Here is a 25,653-nt window from a genome sequence, read left to right as displayed (position 1 = left end):
TTTTTGTTTGTTTTGTGCATGAACTGTTTTAAGGAAGCCCAACATATAAGACAAATATAAGTTGAGCTACTTTGGCTGAAGAAGAGAAAGGCAATTATGTTGAGATTCCTTCTCCACCTTCTCTTTTCATTACCAGCTCAGCTTCTAACTTCTTGCTATAGTGCCAGCTTTTATTACTCCTTTTCTCTATATGTCATATTTAAGGGACCAGGAGAGAAAACCTAATCCGGGGTCTCATAGTGGTACAGTGGTCAGTCCATGATGTGCCTGTGTTGCTGATCTTTCTCTCCATATACCATATATCTGCCTTTGGCTGGAGTGGTGGAATCCTACACTGATTAGTTTTGGTCAGGGTAACAGAGTCAAATGACAGAAAACAAACCTACTTCTAGGCAAGGACTTTTTATGACCAGTTTTTGGAAAGGATTGTGGGCATAGCAGCCAATTTGAGGGTCATCATCTTTCCAAATTTGTCCTCATGAATGTCACTCCGTGGATTATGCTTCATTCATTGTATGGCGGGCTGGATGGTTTGGTTTGATTGAGATGCTTAGAAGGACAGCATGGGCAGTGGACCTGTATCAGATAGCCCTACTTTTATGCATTCTGCAAAGCCCCACCCCTCCACAAATCTCACTGCAAATGCCAGGGGTCAGGGCTCCAGAGCAGCAGAGTATGAACAGATCAGGGCAAAAACATCACCCCTTCTAGAAGAGAAACTCAAAGAACATGCCAAGGGGATGGAGTGATACTATTTTGGAAAATGAACTATACCGGTAAGAATGCTGAAGTCCAAGCTGCATTGCTAATTTTGTTGCTAAAGCGCAAAAAAAATGATTCCCCTTGCAGATAGTGACTGAGAGGGGCCACACAAGAGTCTCCTGGGGGTACTGGAAATGGCCTGTATCTTGATCTGGGTAATTGTCAAGGAGGAGTGTCCAGATGAATTTGTTTAAATTCACTGATTCTTACACTTAAAACTTGTGCTCTTCACTGCATGTAAGTTAAATCAGTTAAAAAGGGACAAAATGAACATACAACTCCTGCCTTCCTAGTCTAATTCACGTTTGTTGCTTTGCTGGGGGTTTACATCAACTCTCTGCTTGATCTTTAAGAACAGCACTGCGAATTTAGACACTATTTCCATTTTCCATATGAGGAGACTGAGGCTCAAAAGTAATGTGTAATAATAATGACATATCCAACCAGATGTGATTGAATTTTCTCTGGGGTATCATGCACTTGCATTTTTTCCTGCTGGAGAGAAAATCCATTACAGTTTAATAAAAAGATATGCTACAGTTGCATAATTGATTCTCTTAATACCACGAGCCTGCTCTCCTCTCCCCAAATTTCTATAGCCAGTGTGTCCGATATTGTGAGGTAAGTATGATCGTTGTAACTTACTGGCCAGCTGAGATCCTGGGTCTTAGATCTGTCATCTAGAATCTGACATTTGTAGGCTCTTCAGTGTTGGAAGTTACCTCAAAGACTCTTAGCCCTCCAATCTTGCTTCTGACTTTGCAGGCTGGAATATGACTTGCTGGTCAACGCTGATGTGAATAGCAGCCAACATCAACAGTGGTTCTACTTCAAGGTGAGCGGCATGAGAGCTGCTGTTCCGTACCGCTTCAACGTCATCAACTGTGAGAAGCCCAACAGCCAGTTTAATTACGGTATGAGCTCTTGGGGAACAGAGGTCTTCTGGCTAACACCAGGAATGATGCCCCTCTGGTTGTTTGGATTATTACTGGAAGCTCTGTTTGGGTTCCCAAAGGGTTTGAAGTTGGGCTGAATGTTTTGGTCCCAGACGTGGCAAGGTGGTGGCCATCTTATGGCAAACAGTCACCATGGAAGGCAGTCTGGAAGTTCCACTCTGCTGTGGCATGTTAACGCCATACACAACATTCCACCCCTTCCTGACTGCCTTGCCCCACCTTGAACTTTTTGAGGTCCTTGAGCACTCTCATTTATTTCTTCTCTCCATTGCCTAAATCCTACAGTAGCAAATATACCGACCTATTTGCCCCAGACAGGAAAACAGTGCAATCCAATTGGACAACGCTGATTTAAACTCCAAGAAAACATGGGGAAAGTTCAAATTCTACTGAATACCTGTGGCCATTTTGGAGGAGAGATTTAAGGGACAAATTGACTAGCAGCCCACATTTATTTTGAACATTTCCAGGAATGGAAAATTATGCGTGTAAGTGCTAGGTCATATCCTAATTTATTGAGTGGCTTTGAGTAAGGAATAAATGTTCCCATATCTCTATGTCTGCACACAGGTTACCGCCTCTATTTTGTACTGACTAAATAGACTCTTTTAAATAGAAAGAGAAAATATGAACCTCAACTCTTGCATTGGCTCTGTATGGTTGCTGTAACAAATTGTCACAAACTTGGTGGCTTCAAACAAGACGGATTTACTCTCTTACAATTCCAGAGTCCGGAAGTCCAAAGTCAGTTTCACAAGGCTACAGTCAAGGAGCCAGAAAGGCCATTCTCCCCCTGGAGCATCTTGGGGATTTTCTTTTTTCTTTTTTATCCCCCCAGCTTTTTTTTTTTTTAATTTATTTATTTTTGAGAGACAGAGAGAGATAGAGCACAAGTGGGGGAGGGGTAGAGAGAGAAGGAGACACAGAATCCAAAGCAGGCTCCAGGCTCTGAGCTGTCGACACAGAGCCTGACGCGGGGCTCGAACCCACAAACCGTGAGATCATAACCTGAGCCGAAGTCAGACGCTCAACTGACTGAGCCACCCAGGCACCCCTCCCCCCAGCTTTTGGAGCTAAGTTCCTCATATCCCTTGGCTTATGGCTCCTTGTTCCACCTTTAAAGCTGATAGCATAGCCTCTCCCAGTCTCTTTCTGCCTGCTTCAATCACATGGCTTTTCCTGGGCAGTCGAACTTCCCTCTCCCTCCCTCTTATGAGGACATAAATGATTGCATTTAGGGCCCACCAGGATAATCTCCCCATCTCAAGATCTTTAATTTAATCACATCTATGAAATCCCTTTTGCCATCTAAGGTACCATTCATGGGTTCCAGGGGTTAGGATCTGGCTATCTTGGAGGGCCATGATTCGGAGGACCACAACCCTCTTTCCATTCCCTCTTTCCCCAGTGATTAATCCTGCCTTTGTTCCATGCAGGAATGCAGCCAACTCTGTATTCTGTGAAGGAGGCTCTTCTTGGCAGACCCACCTGGATACGGATGGGCTATGAAATCTGCTATTACAAGTAAGTCACAGTGTTGCTAGCTTCCTTTCCTCTGCTCTTTCATTCTTCCTCAATTTCCTGCTCTTCACGTTGATCTTATAAACCTCAGCCGTCTCTGCTTGTCTGCTGTACTTGTCTCTGTTCCGATGGCAAATGCCCTTCAGAAGCGCAGGCATATTAAATGGCACTGGCAGTGGAACCCAAGAAATCATTTTTTTAATGTTTATTTATTTCTTTTGGAGAGAGAGAGTGTGAGCAGGGAAGGAGCAGAGAGAAAGGGAGACAGAGAATCCCAAGCAGGCTCTGCGCTGTCAGCACAAAGCCCAATGTGGAGCTTGAACTCATGAAGGGTGAGATCATGACCTGAGCTGAAACCAAGAGTCAGATACTTAAATGACTGAGCCACCCAGGCACCCCAAGAAATGTTTTGATTTTCAGAAAACTCACCTGTCCTCACTTAGACAAATTGAAACTCTTAGACCTTGTTGTTGCACATTAGAACTTGTACATACTCAACCTGTGGTTAGTACATCAAGCTTCAGTACCTTGACCTCTTTCCACGTATCCTGGCGAACAAAAATTCTGAGATGTTCTGGCCTGTTCTTACTCAGCCAGTGCTTCAGTTTTCTGAAGTAGATGGGAGTGGGTCTGTGACAGATATACCTAAGGGACTACTCCTCCACAGCAAGATGATGTTTTGGAAAAAACAAAAGAGGGAGCATTTCCAGAATTCATCTTCAACCCTTGATCAGTAGCCAGTTTCATCAATTTATTCTGCAAGGTTGTAATGAAATCTAAATTATCCATATCTGTTGATAAAAGAAATGGATTCCCAAGCCATGAATTGCTCATTTGTGCATTTTCTTTTGATGGAAAGTAAAATACAAATTCATAAGATAAAAGAAGGAGAGGAATTGTTAGGACAGGCAGGAAATAGGTAATTAATTATTAGCTCACTGCTAGCTTCTTCTTGTAAAAACTGATAGGCTAGCACTTGTTTTCTTAGATAAAGCAAGTTGTAGCTCTTTCTGATCTTATAAGAGTATTATCAGACATTCTGGAGTTTAGCATTGTTATTAATAATCAAAAAGAAAGAGAGTGTATCCTCTCATGCCTTTTGGCTTTTGAGACTGAGGACAGGAGCACTGATAGATAGGAAAGGTCAGGAATTGTGTTGCTCCATCAGACACAAAGGCAAAAATCACCATAGAGATAAGTCTAGTCTACAAAATACAGAACTGGGCTGACTTACATTTGTAATAAAAGAGTTGGCCATCTTCAACCCTTGATGTGTTAGGATATGGACCTGGGTGATATTTTCATTATATTCTTTAGAATAACAGCAAAATGTTATAGTTTTGTTGGTATTCCATTCACCTATATGGCAATTACTCCCTGGCCTACATATCTAGCAACTGTCCGGATCTGTATATGTTCCAAAGAGGTTTAGACTAAAATTCATCTCCAGTTGGTAGAAGCCAACAGCTGCAGGGAGAAACAGTGGAAACCTAAATTTGAACCTTGGTGTGTCCTGTGAAAATAGTAACGCTAAATACACATGAAAGATCCGGCTTGCCACCTGCTTGGATCTGGAGCTTAGTTAAGAGATTGGACAAACACAACATTCAGTATTCTCTCCCAGTGGAGAAGAACTCTCCCCAGAGGCTGCTTCTCTGGGAGGCGGGGAATAAAGAGCAGGCTTGTGGGGACTGAGCACTGAGCATCTGCCAGAGAGAGAGGGAGGAAGAAGCCACACGTGCAAAAGCTCAGCCTTGGCCTAAAGGAAAGCCAACATTAATGTTAATAGCTGTTAGTTAGATTCATTAACAAGACAATTGTTATGTGATTAAAGAGCAACAGAGGGGTACCATGAAAACCATGAATGTGTAATGTAATTCATTTTTCATATTGCAGTCATGAATACAACAGAGATGAATGGATAAGATTGCTACATTGTAACGTAGTTTGTTTTACAATTATTCACCACATTATGTTAACATATTTCCAATAATGGGATTTAATGACAGGATAGATGTGTGTGTCTCTATTCAGCCACAACTCAGGACACCTCTCCCTATTGTAGAATGCCTTGGATTATGTAACATGTTTCTCCCTTTTTACCCATCAATGTCTTTGAGTTGATCTGTTCTCAATGATGTGTTTGCATCACCCCTGCCTTTATTCTCTCTGGTGTATTACTTTGAGAGAACGTTACCTCCTTATTTCTCCATGTTTCCAAAATGTCATCAGAAACTCAGAAGTTCTATTTCTTTTTTTTTTTAAGTTTATTTATTTATTTTGAGAGAGACAGAAAGACAGAGAGAGTGAGCAGGGGAGGGGCAGAGAGAAGGAGAGACAGAAACCCAAGCAGGCTCTACACTGTCAGCACAAAGCTTGAAGCAGGACTCTAACTCATGAACTGAGATCATGACCTGAGCTGAGATCAAGAGTCAGCTACTTAACTGCCTGAGCCATCCAGGCACCCCAGAAGTTCTGTTTCTATTATGCTATTAAGTTCCTAGATTTAGTGCGATGTCCTAAAGGGGGTCCTAGGGTGCTTATTATACCTGAGTACTTATGTGGAAGGGTAGAGGAGAAACAGACACTTGAAAGGAATGAGATACTCATTTCCTTCACAAAGTGACAAAAACAGTGATCAGTGAAGAGTATGGGCTAACAGCCTTGTGGGTCTGGTTGTCATCAGTTTGAAAGCGATCTCCTGCTTGTTTTGATAAGATATAGTCATGCATGTACTTGTAATATAAATCTGTTCCTAAATTATTTTAATCACTTATGCATGCATTACTATACTAATATATTATGTATGTTGGAAGACATGCAAAGAGTTAAAATCGTAAATGATGAAAAAAAAGATGGAACAAATAATAACTGCAAAGGTTTACCTAGTTGTTATATCTTTATTATTTTTTTAATAATTATATAATTATTATAATTATATATTATAATTATATATTATATAATTATTATATTATATATAATTATATTATATATTTATATAATATATATAATTATATATATTTATATATATAATATAATTATATAATATTATATATAATATATATTGTTATATATATAATATATATATTATATATATTATATAACATACATATAATTATATATATAAATAAATATATAATATATATAATATAATATATATAGTTATATATATATAATATATATATTATATATAATTATATAATTATTATATATAATAATATATATAATTATATATAATATATATTATATAATTATTATAATTATATATATAATTATTATATAATTATTTTTTAATAATTATATAATTATAATTATAATAATTATTATTTATTTTGGAGATAGAGAGCGTAGGCGCACGTGCAAGTGGGTGGTGGGGGGAGGCAGAGAGAGAGGAAGAAAGAAAGAGTCCCAAGCAGGCTCTGAGCTGTCAGTGCAGAGCCCGATGTGGGGTTCAGAACCCACAAACTGTGAGATCACAACCTGAGCTGAAACCAAGAGTCAGGTGCTTAACTGAGCCACCCAGATGCCCCTCTAGTTGTTGTATCTTTTTAAAAAAAATTTATCTGTCATTTTTTAGAATTTACATCCAAATTAGTTAGTATATAGTGCAACAATGATTTCAGGAGTAGATTCCTTAGTGCCCTTTACCCATTTAGCCCATCCACCCTCCCACAACCCTTCCAGTAACCCTCAGTTTGTTCTCCATGTTTATGAATCTCTTCTGTTTTGTCCCCCTCCCTGTTTTTATATTATTTTTGTTCCCTTATTTTTGTTCCCTTCCTTTGTTCTTATATTTGTTCCCTTCCCTTATTTTCATCTGTTTTGTCTCTTTAAGTCCTCATATGAGTGAAGTCATGATTTTTGTCTTTCTCTGACTAATTTCCCTTAGCATAATACCCTCCAGTTCCATCCACGTGCTTGCAAATGGCAAGATTTCATCCTTTTTGATTGCTGAGTAATACTCCATTGTGTGTGTGTGTGTGTGTGTGTGTGTGTGTGTGTGTGTGTGTGTATACCACATTTTTTTTATCCATTCATCCATCAATAGACATTTGGGCTCTTTCCATACTTTGGCTATTGTTGATAGTGCTGCTATAAACACTGGGGTGCATGACCCTTTGAAACAGCACACCTGTATCCCATGGATAAATGCCTAGTAGTGCAATTTGTGGGTTGTAGGGTAGTTCTATTTTTAGTTTTTTGAGAAACCTCTATACTGTTTTCCAGAGTGGCTGCACCAGCATTGCCACCAACAATGCAAAAGAGATCCTCTTTCTCCGCATCCTTGCCAACATCTGCTGTTGCCTGAGTTGTTAATGTTAGCCATTCTGACAGGTGTAAGGTGATATCTCATTGTGGTTTTGATTTGTATTTCCCTGGTGATGAGTGATGTTGAGCATTTTTTCATGTGTCGGTTGGCCATCTGGATGTCTTCCTTGGAGAAGTGTCTATTCATGTCTTTTGCCCATTTCTTCACTGGATTGTTTTTTGGGTGTTGAGTTTGATAAGTTCTTTATAGATTTTGGATACTAATCCTTTATCTGATATGTCATTTGCAAATATCTTCTCCCATTCTGTCGGTTGCCTTTTAGTTTTGCTGATTGTTTCCTTCGCTGTGCAGAAGCTTTTTATTTTGATGAGGTCCCAGTAGTTCATTTTTGCTTTTGTTTCCCTTGCCTCTGAAGACATGTTGAGTAAGAAGTTGCTGCGGGCAAGATCAGAGAGGTTTTTGCCTGCTTTCTCCTCGAGGATTTTGATGGCTTCCTGTATTACATTGAGGTCTTTCATCCATTTTGAGTTTATTTTTGTGTATGGTGTAAGAAAGTGGTCCAGGTTCATTCTACTGCATGTCACTGCCCAGTTTTCCCAGCACCACTTGTTGAACAGACTGTCTTTATTCCATTAGACATTCTTTCCTGCTATGTCAAAGATTAGTTGGCCATATGTTTGTGGGTCCATTTCTGGGTTCTGTATTCTGTTCTGTTGATCTCAGTGTCTGTTCTTGTGCCTGTACCATACTGTCTTGATGATTACAGCTTTGTAGTATAGCTTGAAGTCTGGGATTGTGATGCCTCCAGCTTTGATTTTCTTTTTCAAGATCTCTTTGGCTATTTGGGGCCTTTTCTGGTTCCATACAAATTTTAGGATTATTTGTTCTAGTTCTGTGAAGAATGCTGGTGTTACTTTGATAGGAATTGCATTGAATATGTAGATAGCTTTGGGTAGTATTGACATTTTAACAATGTTTGTTCTTCCTATCCAGGAGCATGGAATATTTTTCCATTTTTTTGTGTCTTCTTCAATTTCTTTCATAACTTTTCTATAGTTTTCTTTCAGTGTATAGATTTTTCACCTCTTTGGTTAGATTTATTCCTAGGTATTTTATGGTTTTTTGTGCAACTGTAAATGCGATTGATTCCTTAATTTCTCTTTCTGTCGCTTCATTGTTGGTGTATAGGAATGCAACTGATTTCTGTGCGTTGATTTTATATCCTGCAACTTTGCTGAATTCATGAATCAATTCTAGCAGTTTTCTGGTGGAATCCTTTGGGTTTTCCCTATAAAGTATCATGTCATCTGCAAAGAGTGGAAGTTTGACCTCCTCCTGGCTGATTTGGATGCCTTTTATTTCTTTGTGTTGTCTGATTGCAGAGGCTAAGACTTCCAATACTATGTTGAATAACAGTGGCAAGAGTGGATATCCCTGTCTTATTCCTGACCTTAGGGGGAAAGCTCTCAGTTTTTCCCCATTGAGGATGATATTAGCGTTGGGTCGTTCATATATGGCTTTTATGATCTCGAGGTATGCTCCTTCTATCCCTACTTTCTTGAGGGTTTTTATCAAGGAAGGATGCTGTATTTTGTCAAGTGCTTTCTCTGCATCTATTGAGAAGATCATATGGTTCTTGTCCTTTCTTTTATTGATGTGATGCATCACGTTCATTGTTTTGTGGATATTGAACCAGCCCTGCATCCCAGGTATAAATCCCACCTGGTCGTGGTGAATAATTTTTTTCATGTATAGTTGGATCCGGTTGGCTAATGTCTTGTTGAGGATTTTTGAATCCATGTTCATCAGGGAAATTGGTCTAGGGTTCTCCTTTTTAGTGGAGTCTCTGTCTGGTTTTGGAATCAAGGTAATGCTGCCTTCATGGAAAGAGTTTGGAAGTTTTCCTTCCATTTCTATTTTTTGGAACACCTTCAGGAGAATAGGTGTTAACTCTTCCTTAAGTGTTTGGTAGAATTCCCCTGGAAAGCTATTTGGGCCTGGACTCTTGTTTTTTGGGAGAGTTTTGATTACTAATTCGATTTACTTACTGGTTATGGGTCTGTTCAAATTTTCTATTGCTTCCTGTTTCAGTTTTGGTAGTGTATATGTTTCTAGGAATTTGTCCATTTCTTCCAGATTTCCCATTTTATTGGCATATTATTGTTTGTATTTCTGCTGTGTTGGTTGTGATCTCTCCTCTTTCATTCTTGATTTTATTTATTTGGGTCCTTTCCTTTTTCTTTTTGATCAAACTGCCTAGTGATTTATCAATTTTGTTAATTCTTTCAAAGAACCAGCCTCTGGTTTCATTGATCTGTTCTACTTTTTTGTTTGTTTGTTTGTTTTGATAGCATTAATTTCCAGTCTAATCTTTATTATTTCCTGTCTTCTGCCGGTTTGGGGTTTTATTTGCTGTTCTTTTCCCAGCTCTTTAAGGAATAAGGTTAGGTTGTGTATCTGAGACCTTTCTTCCTTCTTTAGCAAGGCCTGGATTGCTATATACTTTCTTTTTATGACCACCTTTGCTGCATCCCAGAGGTTTTGGGTTGTGGTGTTATATTCATTGGCTTCCACATACGTTTTAATTTCCTCGTTAACTGCTTAGTTAGCCTATTCATTCTTTAGTAGGATGTTCTTCAGTCTCCAAGTATTTGTTAACTTTCCAAATTTTTTCTTGTGGTTGATTTCGAGTTTCATAGTGTTGTGGACTGAAAATATGCATGGTATGATCTCAGTCTTTTTGTACTTGCTGAGGGCTGATTTGTGTCCCAGTATGTGGTCTATTCTGGAGATCGTTCCATGTGCACTGGAGAAGAATGTATATTCTGCTGCTTTAGGATGAAATGTTCTAAATATATCTGTTAATTCTATCTGGTCCAGTGTGTCATTCACAGCCATTGTTTCCTTGTTGATTTTTCGATTAGATGATCACTCATTGCTGTGAGTGGGGTGTTGAAATCTCCTACTATTATTATCAAGGAGTTTCTTTATGTTTGTGATTGATTGATTTATATATTTGGGTTCCTGCACATTTGGTGCATAAATGTTTACAATTGTTAGGTTTTCTTGGTGGATAGACCCCTTAATTATGATATAATGCCCTTCCGTATCTCTTGTTACAGTCTTTATTTTAAAGTGTAGATTGTCTGATATAACTATGGCTACTCTGGCTTTCTTTTGTTGACCATTAGCATGATAGATGGTTCTCTATACCCTTACTTTCAATCTGAAGGTGTGTTTAGGTCTCAAGTGGGTCTTTTGCAAACAGCATATAGATGGATCTTGTTTTCTTATCCATTCTGTTCCCCTATGTCTTTTAATTGGAGCATTGAGTCCATTGACGTTCAGAGTGAGTACTGAAAGATAGGAATTTATTGCCATTATGTTGCTTGTAGAGTTGGAGTTTCTGGTGGTGTTCTCTGGTCCTTTCTAGTCTTTGTTGCTTTTGGTCTTTATTTGTTGGTTTGGGTTTCTTTTTTTTTTTTTTTTTTTTTTTTTTCATCTTTTCTCCCCTCAGAGAGTCCCCCTTAAAATTTCTTGCAGGGCTGGTTAAGTGGTCACAAACTCCTGTATTTTTTGTTTGTCTGGGAAACTTTTTATCTCTCCTTCTATTTTGAGTGACAGCCTTGCTGGATAAAGAATTCTTGGCTGCATATTTTTCTGATTCAGCACACTGAATATATCCCTCCACTCCTTTCTGGCCTGCCATGTTTCTGTGGACAGGTCTGCTGCAAACCTGACCTGTCTTCCCTTGTAGGTTAGGGACTTTTTTCCCCTTGCTGCTTTCATGATTCTTTCCTTGCCTGAGTATTTTGTGAATTTGACTGTGATATGCCTTAGTGATGGTTGTGGTTTTTTTTTTTTTTTTTTTTTTTTTTTGAGTCTAATGGGGGTCCTCTGTGCTTCCCAGATTTTGATGTCTGTGTCTTTCCCCAGGTTAGGAAAGTTTTCCACTACGATTTGCTCACATAACCCTTCTACCCCTATTTCTCTCTCTTCCTCTTCTGGGACCCCTATGATTCTGTTGTTGTTCCTTTTTAATGTGTCACCTATTTCTCTAATTCTTAAATCGTGCTCTTTTGCCTTAATCTCCCTCTTTTTTTCTGCTTCGTTATTCTCTATAAGTTTGTCTTCTACATCACTGATTCTCTGTTCTGACTCATCCAACCTTGCTGCCGCTGCATCCATCTGTGATTGCAGCTCAGTTATAGCATTTTTAATTCCATTCTGGCTATTTTTTACTTCTTTTATCTCTGCAGAAAGGGATTCTAATCTGTTTTTGACTCCAGCTAGTATTCTTATTATTGTGATTCTAAATTCTGGTTCAGACATCTCACTTGTATCTGTGTTGGTTAAATCCTTGGCTGTCGTTCATTTGTGCTTTTTCTTTTGGGGTGAATTCCTTCGTTTTGTCATTTTGAAGGGAGAAAAGGAATTAATAAGGTAGACAAATTGAAATTAAAAAATTAAAATTAAAAAAATATTAAAATTAAAAATTACACATACACACAAATTCAATAGATGATGCTAGATCCTAGGTGTGTTTTGGTCTGGGTGTTGAAAGTGGTTTGAAAGATTAGAGAAAAAAAAGGGGGGGGGAGAAAAAAAAAGGAAATCGTTGAGTATTTGAAAAAATGCATACACTGAAGTAGCTTAAAATTAGATGATGGGGGTAAAATAGACTTTGAAAAAATATACACAAAAGTAAAGAATATAGTAGAAAAAATTAAAGAAAATATTTGTAGTAAAAATTAAAAATAAATATGAGTTTGTCTTTTGTATTCAAGAAAAAAGAAAAGAAATGAAAAAGAAAAAGATAAAAAAAGAAAGAAAAAAAAGGAAACCATTTGAAAATTTGAAAAAATGAATTCACTGAAGTAGACTAAAATGAGATGATGAGGGTAAAATAGAATTTGAAGAAATATACACAAAAGTAAAGACTATAGTAGAAAAAGTTAAAGAAAAATATTTTTAATAAAAATTAAAAATAAATATGAATTTTTTATTTATCTGTATTTAAGAAAAAAGAAATGAAAAAGAGAAAAAAGATAAAAAAAAAGAAATCATTTGAAAATTTGAAAAAAGTGAATACACTGTAGTAGACTAAAATAAAATGATGCAAGTAAAATAGAATTTGAAAAAAATTACATAAAAGCAAAAAAAATAGTAATAAAAATTAATGAAAATATTTTTAATAGAAATTGAATGTAAAAATGAAGTTTTTCTCTTCATTCAAGAAAAACGAAAAAGAAAAAAAGCAAGGAAAAAAACAGAAATTATTTAAAAATTTGAAAAGTTGAATACACTGAAGTAGACTAAAGTAAAATGATGGAAGTAAAATAGAATTTGAAAAAATTTACACAAAAGTAAAAAATATAGTAACAAAAATTAAAGAAAAATATTTTTAATAAAAATTGAAAATAAAAATGAATTTTTTCTCTTTCTGTATTCAAGAAAAGAATTGTAAAAGAGAAAAAGAAAATAGTAAGAAAAAAGAAAGAAAATTGAGTAGATGAACTTGCTAACAGATTGAAGTAGGACTGAAATTTCTTCATTTTCTCCTAGAAGTCAGTGTATGTAGCTCTTTATGGTCCATAAACTAAGCCGGCGGTGAGACTTGTGTTCTTCAAGAGCGAAGTCCGCCCAGTTGGGCGGGGCTCAGTGTAACAGCTCCTCTCTCCACTAGATGGCGCTGCTAGCCTACTGGGGCGGAGTGTTGCCGCGCTCTTAGGTGCGCGTACGTATGCGTATGCACATGCGCTGGAGCAGTGAAAATGCCTCCTCCCAGCCACCCAGTCTGTTCTCTCCGTTCAGCAATCGTGCACTCATCCTCTGTCTTCAGCTCTCGTCCACTCCCCACTTTTTCCCTCTCCGTGACCAGGCCCCAGGCCGTACCTCTCTCCGGAGTTTTGTCTCAGACGCGGCTGTTTTTCCCGGCCCCTTACTTGCGAAGGACTGCGGCTTTGAGCCGTTCCGCCCCTCTGCGGGAGGGTCTCACCGAGCAATGGCCGAATGTCGGCTGCACCCAGGAACGCCTGCCGGACCCTGCTGCTGCCGGTGCCCCGAGACTGCAGCCAGGTGCCAGCTGCCCCAGAAAAAGTTCGCAAGATAGTGTAGCAGCACCGTCTCAGGGATTATGGAAAATCACAACACACGCCTGGCACCAGACTCCCCCCTTAATGACCTTGCCCCCGCACCAGCGAATGTGGCCGTTTTCTGGGGTCTGCTGGGACCACGTGGCTTCAACAGTCTCTACTGAGTGTCCTTCCAGCAGTGGAACCGCTTTTCCCCGTGTGGCCCGAGAACCTCCCGGACCCCACTCTGCTCCTGGGGATTCACCCTTCCCACCAGAGCACTGCCAGGTATCCAGCTGCGGAGTTGCAGCCTTTGTGCTCCCCTTGTTTACAGTCTTAATGGAATTAAAACCCTCTCATTTCTTCTTTCTTCTTTCTCCCTTTTTAGTTTAGTCCCTGCGGCTGTTTCCAATTTTCCACCTTCTCTCCAGCTGCTTTTGTGGAGGGATGCTTTTCCCATATTCTCCCCCCCCCCCCCCCCCCCCCCCCGCTCCCCAGTCTCCATCCTCTCTCCCCTGAAAAAGCGGTTCCCTACCCTTCACGGCTTCTTGCTCCCCAAACTCACCTCTCGGTGCCACATACCTGCTGAATTCTGTGTTTCTGGTTGTGCAGATTGTTGTGTTAATCCTCCAATCTGTTTTCTAGGTGTGTAGGATGGTTCAGTGTTGGTCTGGCCGTATTTCATGGACGCGAGACACACAAACAACTTCCATGCTGTTCCGCCATCTTGGCTCCTCCCTAGTTTTTGTGTCTTTATGCTATTGATAACTCAGAATATATTATACCCTTAGGGTTAACTATGAAAAATACTATTATCAGTAGCCCTTGGCGTGATTTTAAAAAGATTTTGATTAATTCCCCAGATGTCTTTAGCTTGTTTTTATACAAATAAGAATCTTTGAGAAAGAGCTAGTGTGAAAAGTACGAGGTACTGGCCATGTCCATTCTCTCGTATTTTGGGCCCTTGGTGCTTAAAATTTAATATTGCTATCAATCTGTGGCTTCTAAGCAGAATTAAAAAAAAAACCCTGATAGTCTGTATTGTGAGGTTTAGTTTAATTTAGGTAATGTAATCTATAAATCTAAGGTAGGCTTTTGCAAACTTCACTACGTTGCCAGAAGTTAAAAGTCAAAGAATGAGGGAAGTGTGGAACTCTTCCCATACAGCCATCCTGACACATGAAACTGTAGGTGTAAGATATAATGTGGTGTGCATATTCCAGCCCTGGAAAACAAGAATGGATAAGATTGCTCTACTGAAATTGGTTTTATAACTATTCATCCCATGAAGTTGACTTGGACGTCATAAGGACAGTAGTGTCTGTCACTGTATTAAACCTCAGACGACTGAGTTTCTTTCTTAGTATCTGGATCATAATACACTGAAGGAAAAATTCTAATATTTTCTCCTATGCACAGTTGACTAATTTGCTCCCCACCGCAGAATACCCTCTCCTCCTCTATCTCATCCCCTTCTCCCACCCACCTTGCAGACCAGTAGTTCAGAAAATAAAAGGGATTCTTGGTAAGGGGCAGGGGCAGGGCATAAAAGGGCAGCCTCCTTTTTCCACACCTTCCATAAAAGTAAGCAAGGACGGTTTCCGTTTCTGTGTTATTTACTTCCCTGCGGCCTGCTTCTCCCTCTAACGTACACAGCCTCACACCTTTTCGAATTCTTTCCCAGCTCAGGTCTAAAGTAATTTTGGTGCCGAAGGGCAGAGGGAGGGAAGCGGCGTGCTCTGAGTGGCCGTGTAATACACAACAGCTGATCTCTTCTGACATTTATCTCCGCTCTTGAGAGGAGAGGGAACAGCTCACTCATGAAGATGAATGTCATACAGGGACTCTGCCATTGTGCATCCTTCCGAGGGATCTCAGGAAGGAGACTTGGCATTGGAGGGAATATTAGTAATGCTGCGGACATGGGGAAGCTGGTGGCATGGCTGCTCTGCCTTATTAGACCCTGTTAACTGAAATGATGCACCCATGTTAAACAGAGCCAGCGCCATTATAAGATTTTCTACTTCCCTCTGTATCTTGGCATTTGCTCATTTCATGCATCCACAGGAAAAAAAAAATGACTTCCCGGCATATTGTTAAGTACAAATGGAAATAGATTGAGTTCGCAAGTATGCATTTGTGTACTTTGCTTCTTGCTTCATTGAAGGTTTTTATGATTATAAAAGTGCAGATTCTTCCTAAGACAAATGGTTGAGGGGCTGGAAAAGCAAAGCGTTTTAACTGTGGGATAACTGGCTCGATCCAATCCTGGGTCATCTTTGACCCAACAGGACCTATTGAGGATCCAGCAAATCTGAGAATGCGCTTGATTTTCACCAGGCTTCTTCTCCATCTCGAAGAGCAGATCAAGAAGAGAAAGTTCTTGGAATCAAATTTCTACCACTTGTGAGTGGTATGACCTGGGGCAGGTTTTTCCAACCTCAATCTCAGATTCCCCATCTATAAAATGGAGACAATAATGGCATCTCTCCCACGGAGCTGCTCCGAGGAGTACATGAAATGAGGAAAAAAGTGTGTAGAAAGCTGAGAACAGTGTTCGGTACATAGTAGATGTTCAGTGAATGTCAGCATTTGCTCATAACTAGTAGAAACTTCTTAGCAGCACCAGTGACTTAAAGAATCAGTGATCGGTTTCATTTTCATGAGCTGTCATCTGCTTTAGTTTACATTCCTTCTCTTACATTAGACTTTAAGTTTATAAGCAGCACTAATTTATAAAGACCAAACTTCACATTCTCCCTTGCTAAATTGGGCCAAAAGACTTCTTGTCTTCTTATCCATTCCCAAGAGACAGGTGATACAATAAAAGAAATCTTGGTTTTGGAGTAAGCCCACTTATGGGGTTGAGTCTTGCTTACTAAGCTTTCTGTGTGGAGTTGCTCAAGACGCTTAGCTTCTGTGATCCTCAATTTGCCCATCTGTAGAGTGTGGATAGCAACACTTACCTTAAAAAGATACCAGTAGGATTAGAGGTGAAATATATTAGGCATTCTAATTATTACTCCTGGAGTCTCATAGGTCCATTTATTCTACAGACTCAACTGAACAGCTGCTATGTCCAGGTGGTATGCCAAATATGAAGGTACACAAATGGATAAGAATAATCCCTGTCATAAAGTGTTAGCAGTGAGGGAGAGACAGAGTGTGGCAAGAAGTGTGTAAAAGGGCAGATAATCAGGAAAGACTTCTTGGAAGAGGAAACCCTTGGGTTGAGTCTTGAAGGAAGATGTAGTCTGAATGAGGAAGAGGGAAAGGGTCTTCTGTACAAAGGAAGAGCTTGGGAAACACTTAAAATATAAAGGATGAATGTTACTACCTTGCAAATATCCCCCAGCATATTCTCATCATAACTGGGGAAACAAAAATGACTTGTGCTTAGAATCTAACTTTATCATGGACAGATTGAATTGTTGCAAGCCAAGTGTTTCACTTTAGACATTTATTGAACATGTCACTATGAAGATGGTGATCTTGGGAAAGTGTAGAGGTCCCTGAAGAGGAAAGTTTTTGCTATTGGTAGAGTCATCTCCTGGTGCAGCATGGCCACCAGGAGACTCCAGTGGGGAGATGACATTTGCTTTAGGTTCAGCTAGGGTTTAGACCCCCAAACCAGGGTTGTAATGGAACCTCCTTTAACAGAAACTCATTGTAAGTGGGGTAATGCCCATTTTTTCTTAAATCCCAGCAGTCTGCAACCATTATGGGGAGGGCCGGCTCATCGATGGGGAGCATTTAGTCTTGCCCATGAGAATCTTGCCCACCAAGCTACAGCAGGTGTGTGTGTGTGCGTGTGCATGTGTGCGCATGTCATGTGACTTCAGTGTATTTAATAGCATAGTGGGAAGTGTACAAAGAAGCAAGGTTCATGTCCAAGGAGACCACCCCTGTTGGCCCTCAGGGAAATCAATTATACCCGAGGAAAGATGCAGGTTCTGTTTCTAGTGTTAGCAGGCAAAAATCTTGGTATTGGGAAGGTACTAGGTGTTTGCTTCCACCTGACTTTGCCTTCACGAATATGCATATGTGAGCACAGGTGTGTGCTCACATGTGTATTCTATCAGGTGAAACACTCATCCACATTTTGATTGGTTGTCAACATTTTGATCATTTTGACTGGTTCATTTCATTTCACTTGGTTCTTCTGTTGTGGAGAAGTGTAACTGATCAGTACCCGTTGTTCAGCTAGGTGTAGACCCAACGAGCATTTGCAATGGAGCCTTTTACGAGTGAAATCAGAAAGAGCATAAAAGGTAGAGCATATGTGGCTTGTGTGCTTTCTGAGCCTTCATCTGCTTCTTCACATACTTATTAATAGCCAGAGCCTTGACCCTGGAGAAAGTGCAGAACTTGGGGGAACTATGGAGAAAGTAGACCCAATTAGGTATCAAGACCCAAATGGCATCATGGGTGAAGATGCCTTGTGGAAGTTTCTAAGGCTGTAGTTACAAAGGAGGGGGGGTTCTATTAATGTCATGCTAAAGAGCTACAGGGAGAATGACTTGGGGCTTATACTGTAGGGGGTATCTTCTGTCCCTAGAATGACGAGGGCTCCAGGGAGCTGTGCAGGCAGAGGCTGAGGAAAGAGGAATGTGCAGGGCATAGTTTGTGGGACTACCATTCCTAGTTTTAGAAATATTGAAAAACCACAAAACCACAAGAAATAAGACAGTGGGTTTTTTGTTTCTTTAGTGTTTGCTTGATTTTTTTTTTTTTTTTTTTTTTGGTGGAGGGTGGCATGTAGGTAGCAAAAAGCCAGAAAGAATAATCTGTGATTTTTACATTTTGCAAGAACAGAGATTCATTACCTGCTATTTCTTCCCTCTCCCCATCTTTCCCCCCAATAAAACCCAAAAGCCCAATGGACAAGTAAGCCAACATTGTAAATGTTCAAAGGTGGGATTACATCTTTTGGTGTCCGGGTGTATTTTGCATCTTAATGCGGTCTTGATGATAACATTTCTCAGGAAAGCCTGCACAGCTGTCTCAGCATCAACAGGCAAGGCGCGGGCATAACTGGCGGCGTGTGGGGAAAATATTGCTCGGAATGTACTGCTGGGTGCAATTTACTTTGATACTGTTCTCTGAAGTATCAAAATTGGTTCTTCATCTTTGACAAAGGAAAATGTGTACTCTGAAGCTATAAGAAGCCAAACCACATTTGGGGTGACAAATGTATTCCTTTGGGAGGCAAGTATTGTATAGTGGAAAGAACCAAAGCTTTGCAGACAGACCGATCTGGGTTCAAGTCCCATATTGGCCACTTGCTATCCTTGCAACCTTTGACAAATTAATTTTTCTAAGCTTTTGTTTCTTCACCCACAGAATGGGCTGTTGCAAGGATAACATGAGGTGATATGTGTTAAGTGTTGAGTAGGAACTCAATATGTAGCAGTGGTTACTAATAAACTCACTTGGTGGGCAGAAGGGAAAGACAGGCTGTGCTCTATGGGATCTGGGGAGAGGCAGGGGCCAGAGGAACCCACATTGGAGCAATAAAGTGTATGTCTGCCATAGCACCTTAGGATACTCAGAATTATTCACATATCTATTTTGTAGCTCAGTGACTCTATAGGTTTCATTTTCAGACACAGCAAGGAAAGGCTCATGGCATGTATGTCACAATCAGGAGACAGATGGACCTGCCTAGATGCTCTGAATTGGCTCATGACCCGGCAGTTTCTCTGCTTTTTAAATTTCACCCACGTAGTGGTTCACGTGAAGAACATTTTGCCAGTATATAACATGAGAGGTTTATAGCATCTGGAACCTCTCCCTCATCTTCTCTCTTCTCCTTTCTCTTTTAGAAATCATTATCGCCAGAGCACTGCTGTCACAGGGGGAGCATCTCAGAAGCATTTTTATACCCTCACCTTTGTGGTCAACTTCCCCCACAATGAGGACGCCTGCTACCTGGCCTACCACTATCCCTACACCTATACTGCCCTCATGGTAACTTCCTCTTGACAGTAGCACCCCAGCCGGGCTGAAGAGGCTCTTTGAGGTTTCCCTGGAAACATTCAGGAGACCCTGACATCCTGGGAAGCTGTTACCTTCCTAGGGGAGCCAGGCTTTGCTGTCCCTAACTTGGTGGCTTGATATCTGTGCCATCTTCTTCCCTGGGCAGAGCAGGAGGCTGGGGGCATGACCAGTGATGTTCTGAAGCCCCAAGTAGCACACAGTGCTCCTCGTGGGCATGGCATGGGCAGGAGGCATGGCCATTTCACAGGGGACTCTGTCTTTAAGAAGGATGCAGTCATGAGACTGGAATGAGATTATCAGGTTGAAATGGGAGTAAAAACCATAAGGTCAGCCGAGAGGCAGATTTGAAGGACATCCCCCGATGGAAAGGAAGGAAGCAGAAGATGAAAGGGTAAAGATGAAGCTAGGGGACATTCCTTGCGCCCACAAGCAAACAGCAACTTAGGCTTTTCTCGTCAGTGGCTCCCATGGCGGGAGGCGCTGGAAGGATCCAGGGTGCAGGAGAGGGGTGGACGAAATGAATGCCGAATCACTGTAGACAAGGGCCTTAATCTGTTTATGAGAGGACTGTGGTGTCCGTCAGTCCAAACCTGAGGTTAGCATCCCTGCATTCTGTCAGGCTCTGACAAAGTTTCCATAGACAAATTTGAGCAAACTACTGAAACCATGCATTTTTATGTCATTTGGAAAAGTTGGCAAACTGTCCCTTTCCCCCCAGCAATTTCATGGCTCCCCTGAGGATTAACGAGCTAAAAGTATCTTCTATAAAGCACTCTCATCCTCTGTGTTAACGCAAAATGTTATTAGCAGATTTATAATAATATGTGTTTTATATGTAAGTGTATCTACTACTTAGCCTGAAGGATGAGCATTTTCATCATAAGGCTGTGATAAGGAGTTGGAAATGGTAATAACCAAGAACATCCTTGCCTTCAAAAGAAATGTTCAGGTATAAATGAAAGTTTTCCTCCATCGAGAAAGCATATCTTAAACCACTTGGCTAACTGCTTCGGGAAAGTGTATCTGCCCTTCTCCCCATATGTTGTCTTGCCTAAAGAGAGATTTTTACTGTTTTCCAGATTGCAAAAGATACACAACTAGTATTATTTGTGTATCGCACTTAGAGATCTCAAGAAGTTAATCCAAGAAATGTGCGTCACGAGCTATGCTGTAACAAGCTATGTTTATTATAAAACATGCTTTTTGCCTCTGGGGACCTAGAGCAGGCAAGATTCATGAGCCCCTTCAACAGTTGCATTTATTGTCTTGCTTGAGAAGCTCTGCATGCGAACAGTCAACTGAGGAAGGGGATTCCTCTTTGCATGTGTGTTTGCCTTTCCTATTGGGGGAACAATCCATGGGTCCCGGACACTATTCTTTAAACTTGTTGGAATATCTTAGACTCTGATGTGATTCTCGGTGGCAGTCAGTATGAGACTTGAGAGCTTGAAGGGGTTTGGGAAATTGTCTAATTCACCCTTATCATTGCAGATGCAAACATGGAGGCCTAGACACCCCACATCTAGCTAGTGGCCAAGCAGGGAACAGAGCACCAGCCTTTGAAGGCTATTCCTGTGCCCTTCTACTTGACTATAGAAGAGGTGTAGGAGAATCTCAGAAGAACTATTCTGGGATCAGATCAGTGTCCTTCCCTGCTATGATGTACAACCACAGTCCACTTTTACAGGCACACATACTATCAAGTTGTATGATTGTATAAGGTACGATGGTTGAGTTCAAGTCACGAACCCATGGTTTTTATCTGCAATGCCAAGTACCATGGATGTGGTATGGCAGGATAGTGTTGTTCCCCAAACACAGTCCCATTCTTTTTTTTTTCTCCCTGAAGTATGTATGTATGTATGTATGTATGTATGTATGTATGTATTTAAAATGCGAGCAGGAGAGGGGCAAAGAGAGAGAAAATCCAAGTAGGCTTCTCACTATTAATGCAGAGCCCAGTGCAGAGCTTGAACTCACAAACCGTGCGATCATGACATATGCTGAAATTGAGAGTTGGACACTTAACCAACTGAACCATGCATTTGCCCCAAACATAGTCTTGTTCTTATCCCAGGATGCTCTGATGGGTTCTTGTGAGGTGCCTGTACGTTGTTTTGAAGTGTGTAACTTAAAGTAAGATGCCAAATGCAGTCAAGCCCTGCCTGAAAAAGTGTCAGGTCTTGAATCAACCAGCTGGCACCTCACCAGGACCTGTCAGAGCATCTTGAGATGAGAATGGGACTGTGTTTGGGGAACAACACTATCCAGCTAAACCATATCCATGGCACTAGGCGTTTCAACTAAAAACCGTGGGTTGATGACACGAACCCAACTATCAGAGATTGTACAACCACACAACGTGGTGGTTGTGTATACCTATAAAAGCGTAGCTACTACAACTATTGTACATCACAGCTTATGCCTTTAGGGTCCACTGACCTTTTGTGCTCTTGTCAGACCACAGGGTCTGAAGTTTACAATCAACCAATAGCTTAGGAATCAGTAGTCAATGGTGGGGAGATAATTTTGTCTTGAGTGGGGGACAGAAACACAAGAAAAGAGGAACCCCCTCCCCTCCCAGTTACTTGATCTTGATGAGAGGGAAAGAGAGATCTTGTGAATTGATGCTTATTGGCTTGTTGCTTAGCCTATTGACTGGGAATCTTTTCCCGCTGGGGAAGTTTGAGGAGAGTTAATGAAAAAGAGACAAAGGAAAAGGGGACACTTTATCGTTTCTCCTAAATGAGTAGAACAGAGTAAGAAAGACATCTGTTACCTGAAAGTGAAAAGTGCATATAGTCACTTTTGGGTTTTACATTTCCAATAATGCATGGTCTTTGTTCTCTCTAGGTTTAACACAATAATGGACTCTATGACTTCTCTTAAAATCTACTTCCTCCCATCCTGGACACAATGAGTACATTCCATAGTACAAACTAGTCATTTTTATTTTTGGACACATCCTAGGGAGAAATAGTTTTTCTTCCAACAGATCAGTGATAAATTAAATGTGAATGATACCCCAAGGGCAGAATTAACTGCATGTTACTTGGGGGTTATGCTGAGGGGTGGAAAATACATTTCGATGTGGAATTCACAATTTGTAAATCTCTTATAATATGGAGTATGTTTAATAATTACAGACATTTTTATAGTGGAGGACATGTGTATTGGATGTTTTTCAACATGGATACAACTTTGCAATTTAAAAAACTTTATTATTCTCTTATAATAAGAGAATTAGCATTTAGTTCTTTCAAATTGATATCTTCCAGATGCTTGCCAGGAACTCTGTTGGATAATTGTCCAAATTATAATATTAAAATAAAGCAAAAAGAAAGAAATATAATGATATAATTATGAAGCAAGCAAATGGAATTCTATTTTAATCATCCATATCAAGCTGTCAATAATTGCAATGATGGTTCAAGTGTTCACAATACTTTTTAAAGTATCTGGATTATGTTGTGTATTGCCCCTAGGTAGCCAGTAGTATTGGCTGACAATGGGGCCCCAAGAGAGTTTCTGATGGACATTTTAGAGGGTAAGGAAGCAGGATCTCACTGGGAATTTATAACTGTATGAGTTGGCAAGAGATAAAAAGGTGATCATAAGTAGGGTCCATATGTTGGGAGAGCTTAAATTTCCAAAAGTTTGAGCATGGTTTTTCACCAGACATACACATGTATGGTGGCCAGTGCTCCCACCATTGTTCTCAGAGGTTAAATAGAGTATAGTGTAGGGTAAGAAAAAGAGAGTGGGAGAAGGAAAGAAAAGAGAGAATTAGAATATATTTGCACAGTCTTTTAAAAGGGTGCAGAATATAAAAGCAGTTACTACGTGGGTTATTGTGAAGGCTGAGTTACTTGATACATGGAAGGTGTTAGCCAAGTATGGGCGCGTAGCAAGCAATACTAGATGGTAAGCATCAGGGCATTTAGTCCCTTTTTGATAATGATGAGTGATCATTTTCTCCATTGGGCTGATGGGAAGATACCCATTCCGTAACATAATAAAATTAAAATTATGTAAAAAATCCAAATAAAAGACCCCAAAGAAATAAATGCCAAGGCTACTTATGGTTGTCTTAGGGTAGTTGATTAAAGTGATTATTTTTTACTCTCTTTTCCAAATCATAAGTAATATAACTTCGTTTATTTTTAAAGGGAAAAGGATCTGAAATTCATGTTTTCTTCCTAATCAGCAAATCTATGAGCAGACACCTAGAGACAAAGCATTTCTCTTCCTTCTTAAAGCAAGTCCGTTTAATGTAGAGAGAGAGGCACTGGCGGGCTGGGGCAGTTGGACAGAGCCCATTAGAGCCCTCCTGCAGCAGGCTGTCTGGATCTTATTTAGCTTATACATGTCATCTCTCCTTCTCTTTTGCTGAGAGACCTTCCAGTCTCCGATGAGTGTATTTAAGTGACAACTGAGAACTAGTCTGTATACAAATAAAATAGGCCATCTCCTTAGGGGTGAGCTTTCTTCTGAATTAGGGGCACAGAGAGTACAGCTGTTTAGGGGATAACAATGACAAATGAACGATTTTCAGTGCGGGTACTTCTCACCTTATCAATAGCCATTGCGGGGTAACCTGCTGAGGTCAAGTGAAGTCTTTTCTGGAAGTTTAAAGGAGAAGGGGAGCAGAAGACTCCTGTGGAGAGGCGCCCATAAGGCTGCAGCCTACCTTATCAGCCTGGCGTCTTTCATGGAGAAGTAGGATTTTCTTCTAAGAAGACAACCTCTCAGGGGGTCCCGTAATTGCCTTGAACTCATTCCCATTTTTGTAAAGAAACCCACCCCTGTGGCTTCTGTGGGGCTGTGATTATACTTGGTTGTTGGCACATGCATTCAGAAGCCCTGTTTCTCTCATCATTTATCCCAGCCATGTCCAATTACACGTGGCCCTGCTGGATCCGAGATGGGAACATTCACCTCAAAACCATTTTCTGGAGAACAATACAGAGCCATTTCTACAAAAGGAAATCACACAGAAGTTTATAGGTGGTTTACTTCTGAAAGTCTTCTGTATGACTGGAGCCAGAATAATGCCCTAAGGGTAGAGGTGTTACATATTTGGGGACAGGTGGAACAGGACAGAGATTTCAATGAGGGGATTTGGGGAGATGGTTGCATGAAAAACTACAGTTACAAGAAAATGAGCTTAAGCTAAAAGATGGTAGGCATTGTTGAGTTGTGATATTATTAATCATAGAAATAGAATAATCAAACATTTAACAGAATTCATAGGAGAAGAAAACTTTGAAATTTTGCTTCCTCCTGCATTTGTTGCTGGGGGACATGCTAAAGCCACAGTGTTGTTTTTGTTATTTGAGTATGGTTGACGCACAACATTAACTTCATCATACAACATTGTGATTGGACATCTCTGTACATTATGCAGTGCTCACCATTAGTGTAGCTGCTGTCTGTAAGGTGATGCTGTTTTGAAGGGCGGTATTCATGGGCACAATGGTGCTTTTAGTTTTTACTTTTTAAAAAAAGTTTATTTATTTATCTTGAGAGAGAGAGAGCAAGTGAGCAGAGGGAGAGGGAGGATCTGAAGCAGGCTCTGCACTCGCAGCGCAGAGACCGACATGGGGCTTGAACTCATGAACTGTGGTATTATGACCTGAGCCTAAACCAACAGTTGGACACTTAACCAACTAAGCCACCCAGGTACCCTTCTTTTTCACTTTTTTCTTTCACACTCAATTGTGTTTGATGACTTCTGTAGTAGACCAACCTGCCTCCAAATCTGCTTTGGGAAGCAGGTGACATGATTTATAAAATCTAGATTTTACTATTATTTTTTTTTAGATTTGGCATCAGACACCAAAGAGCTGTGGCCTATTTGTAACATTGTGACATCGCAGAACGATGGTCAGTTCTTGTGTTGAGAAGGCTCCCCCATGCCTATGAGGACCCTTGTAGCCATAATGAAATGTCAAACGAAAAAAAAAAATTCCTCATAGAAGCAGTTCAGCAAAGACCATGTTTTCCAAAGCATATTCTATAGCATTCCAGGATCCTGTGATCTTTAGAGAAAAAGAATTTATTGGTCACA

The 25,653-nt window shown here is 40.2% G+C and overlaps 1 protein-coding gene across 4 annotated transcripts in view; it reads left to right on the top strand.

Annotated features, from left to right (window-relative positions):
- AGBL1 (AGBL carboxypeptidase 1) overlaps positions 1-25,653 on the top strand; it is a 938,649-nt gene that overhangs the window by 347,079 nt on the left and 565,917 nt on the right. For all 4 annotated transcript variants that reach the window (XM_053223586.1, XM_053223587.1, XM_053223588.1 and 1 more), the window contains 3 exons: positions 1,528-1,676; positions 3,155-3,242; positions 19,409-19,553. In XM_053223586.1, coding sequence (XP_053079561.1) covers positions 1,528-1,676; positions 3,155-3,242; positions 19,409-19,553 — 382 coding nt within the window. The remainder of the gene's footprint in view (positions 1-1,527; positions 1,677-3,154; positions 3,243-19,408; positions 19,554-25,653) is intronic.

This window comes from Acinonyx jubatus, chromosome B3 (genome assembly GCF_027475565.1).
Source record: "Acinonyx jubatus isolate Ajub_Pintada_27869175 chromosome B3, VMU_Ajub_asm_v1.0, whole genome shotgun sequence".
NCBI classification, from domain to species: domain Eukaryota; kingdom Metazoa; phylum Chordata; class Mammalia; order Carnivora; family Felidae; genus Acinonyx; species Acinonyx jubatus.
The sequence above is the reverse complement of the archived record's forward strand: the minus strand, read 5'-3'. Positions and strand labels throughout refer to the sequence as shown.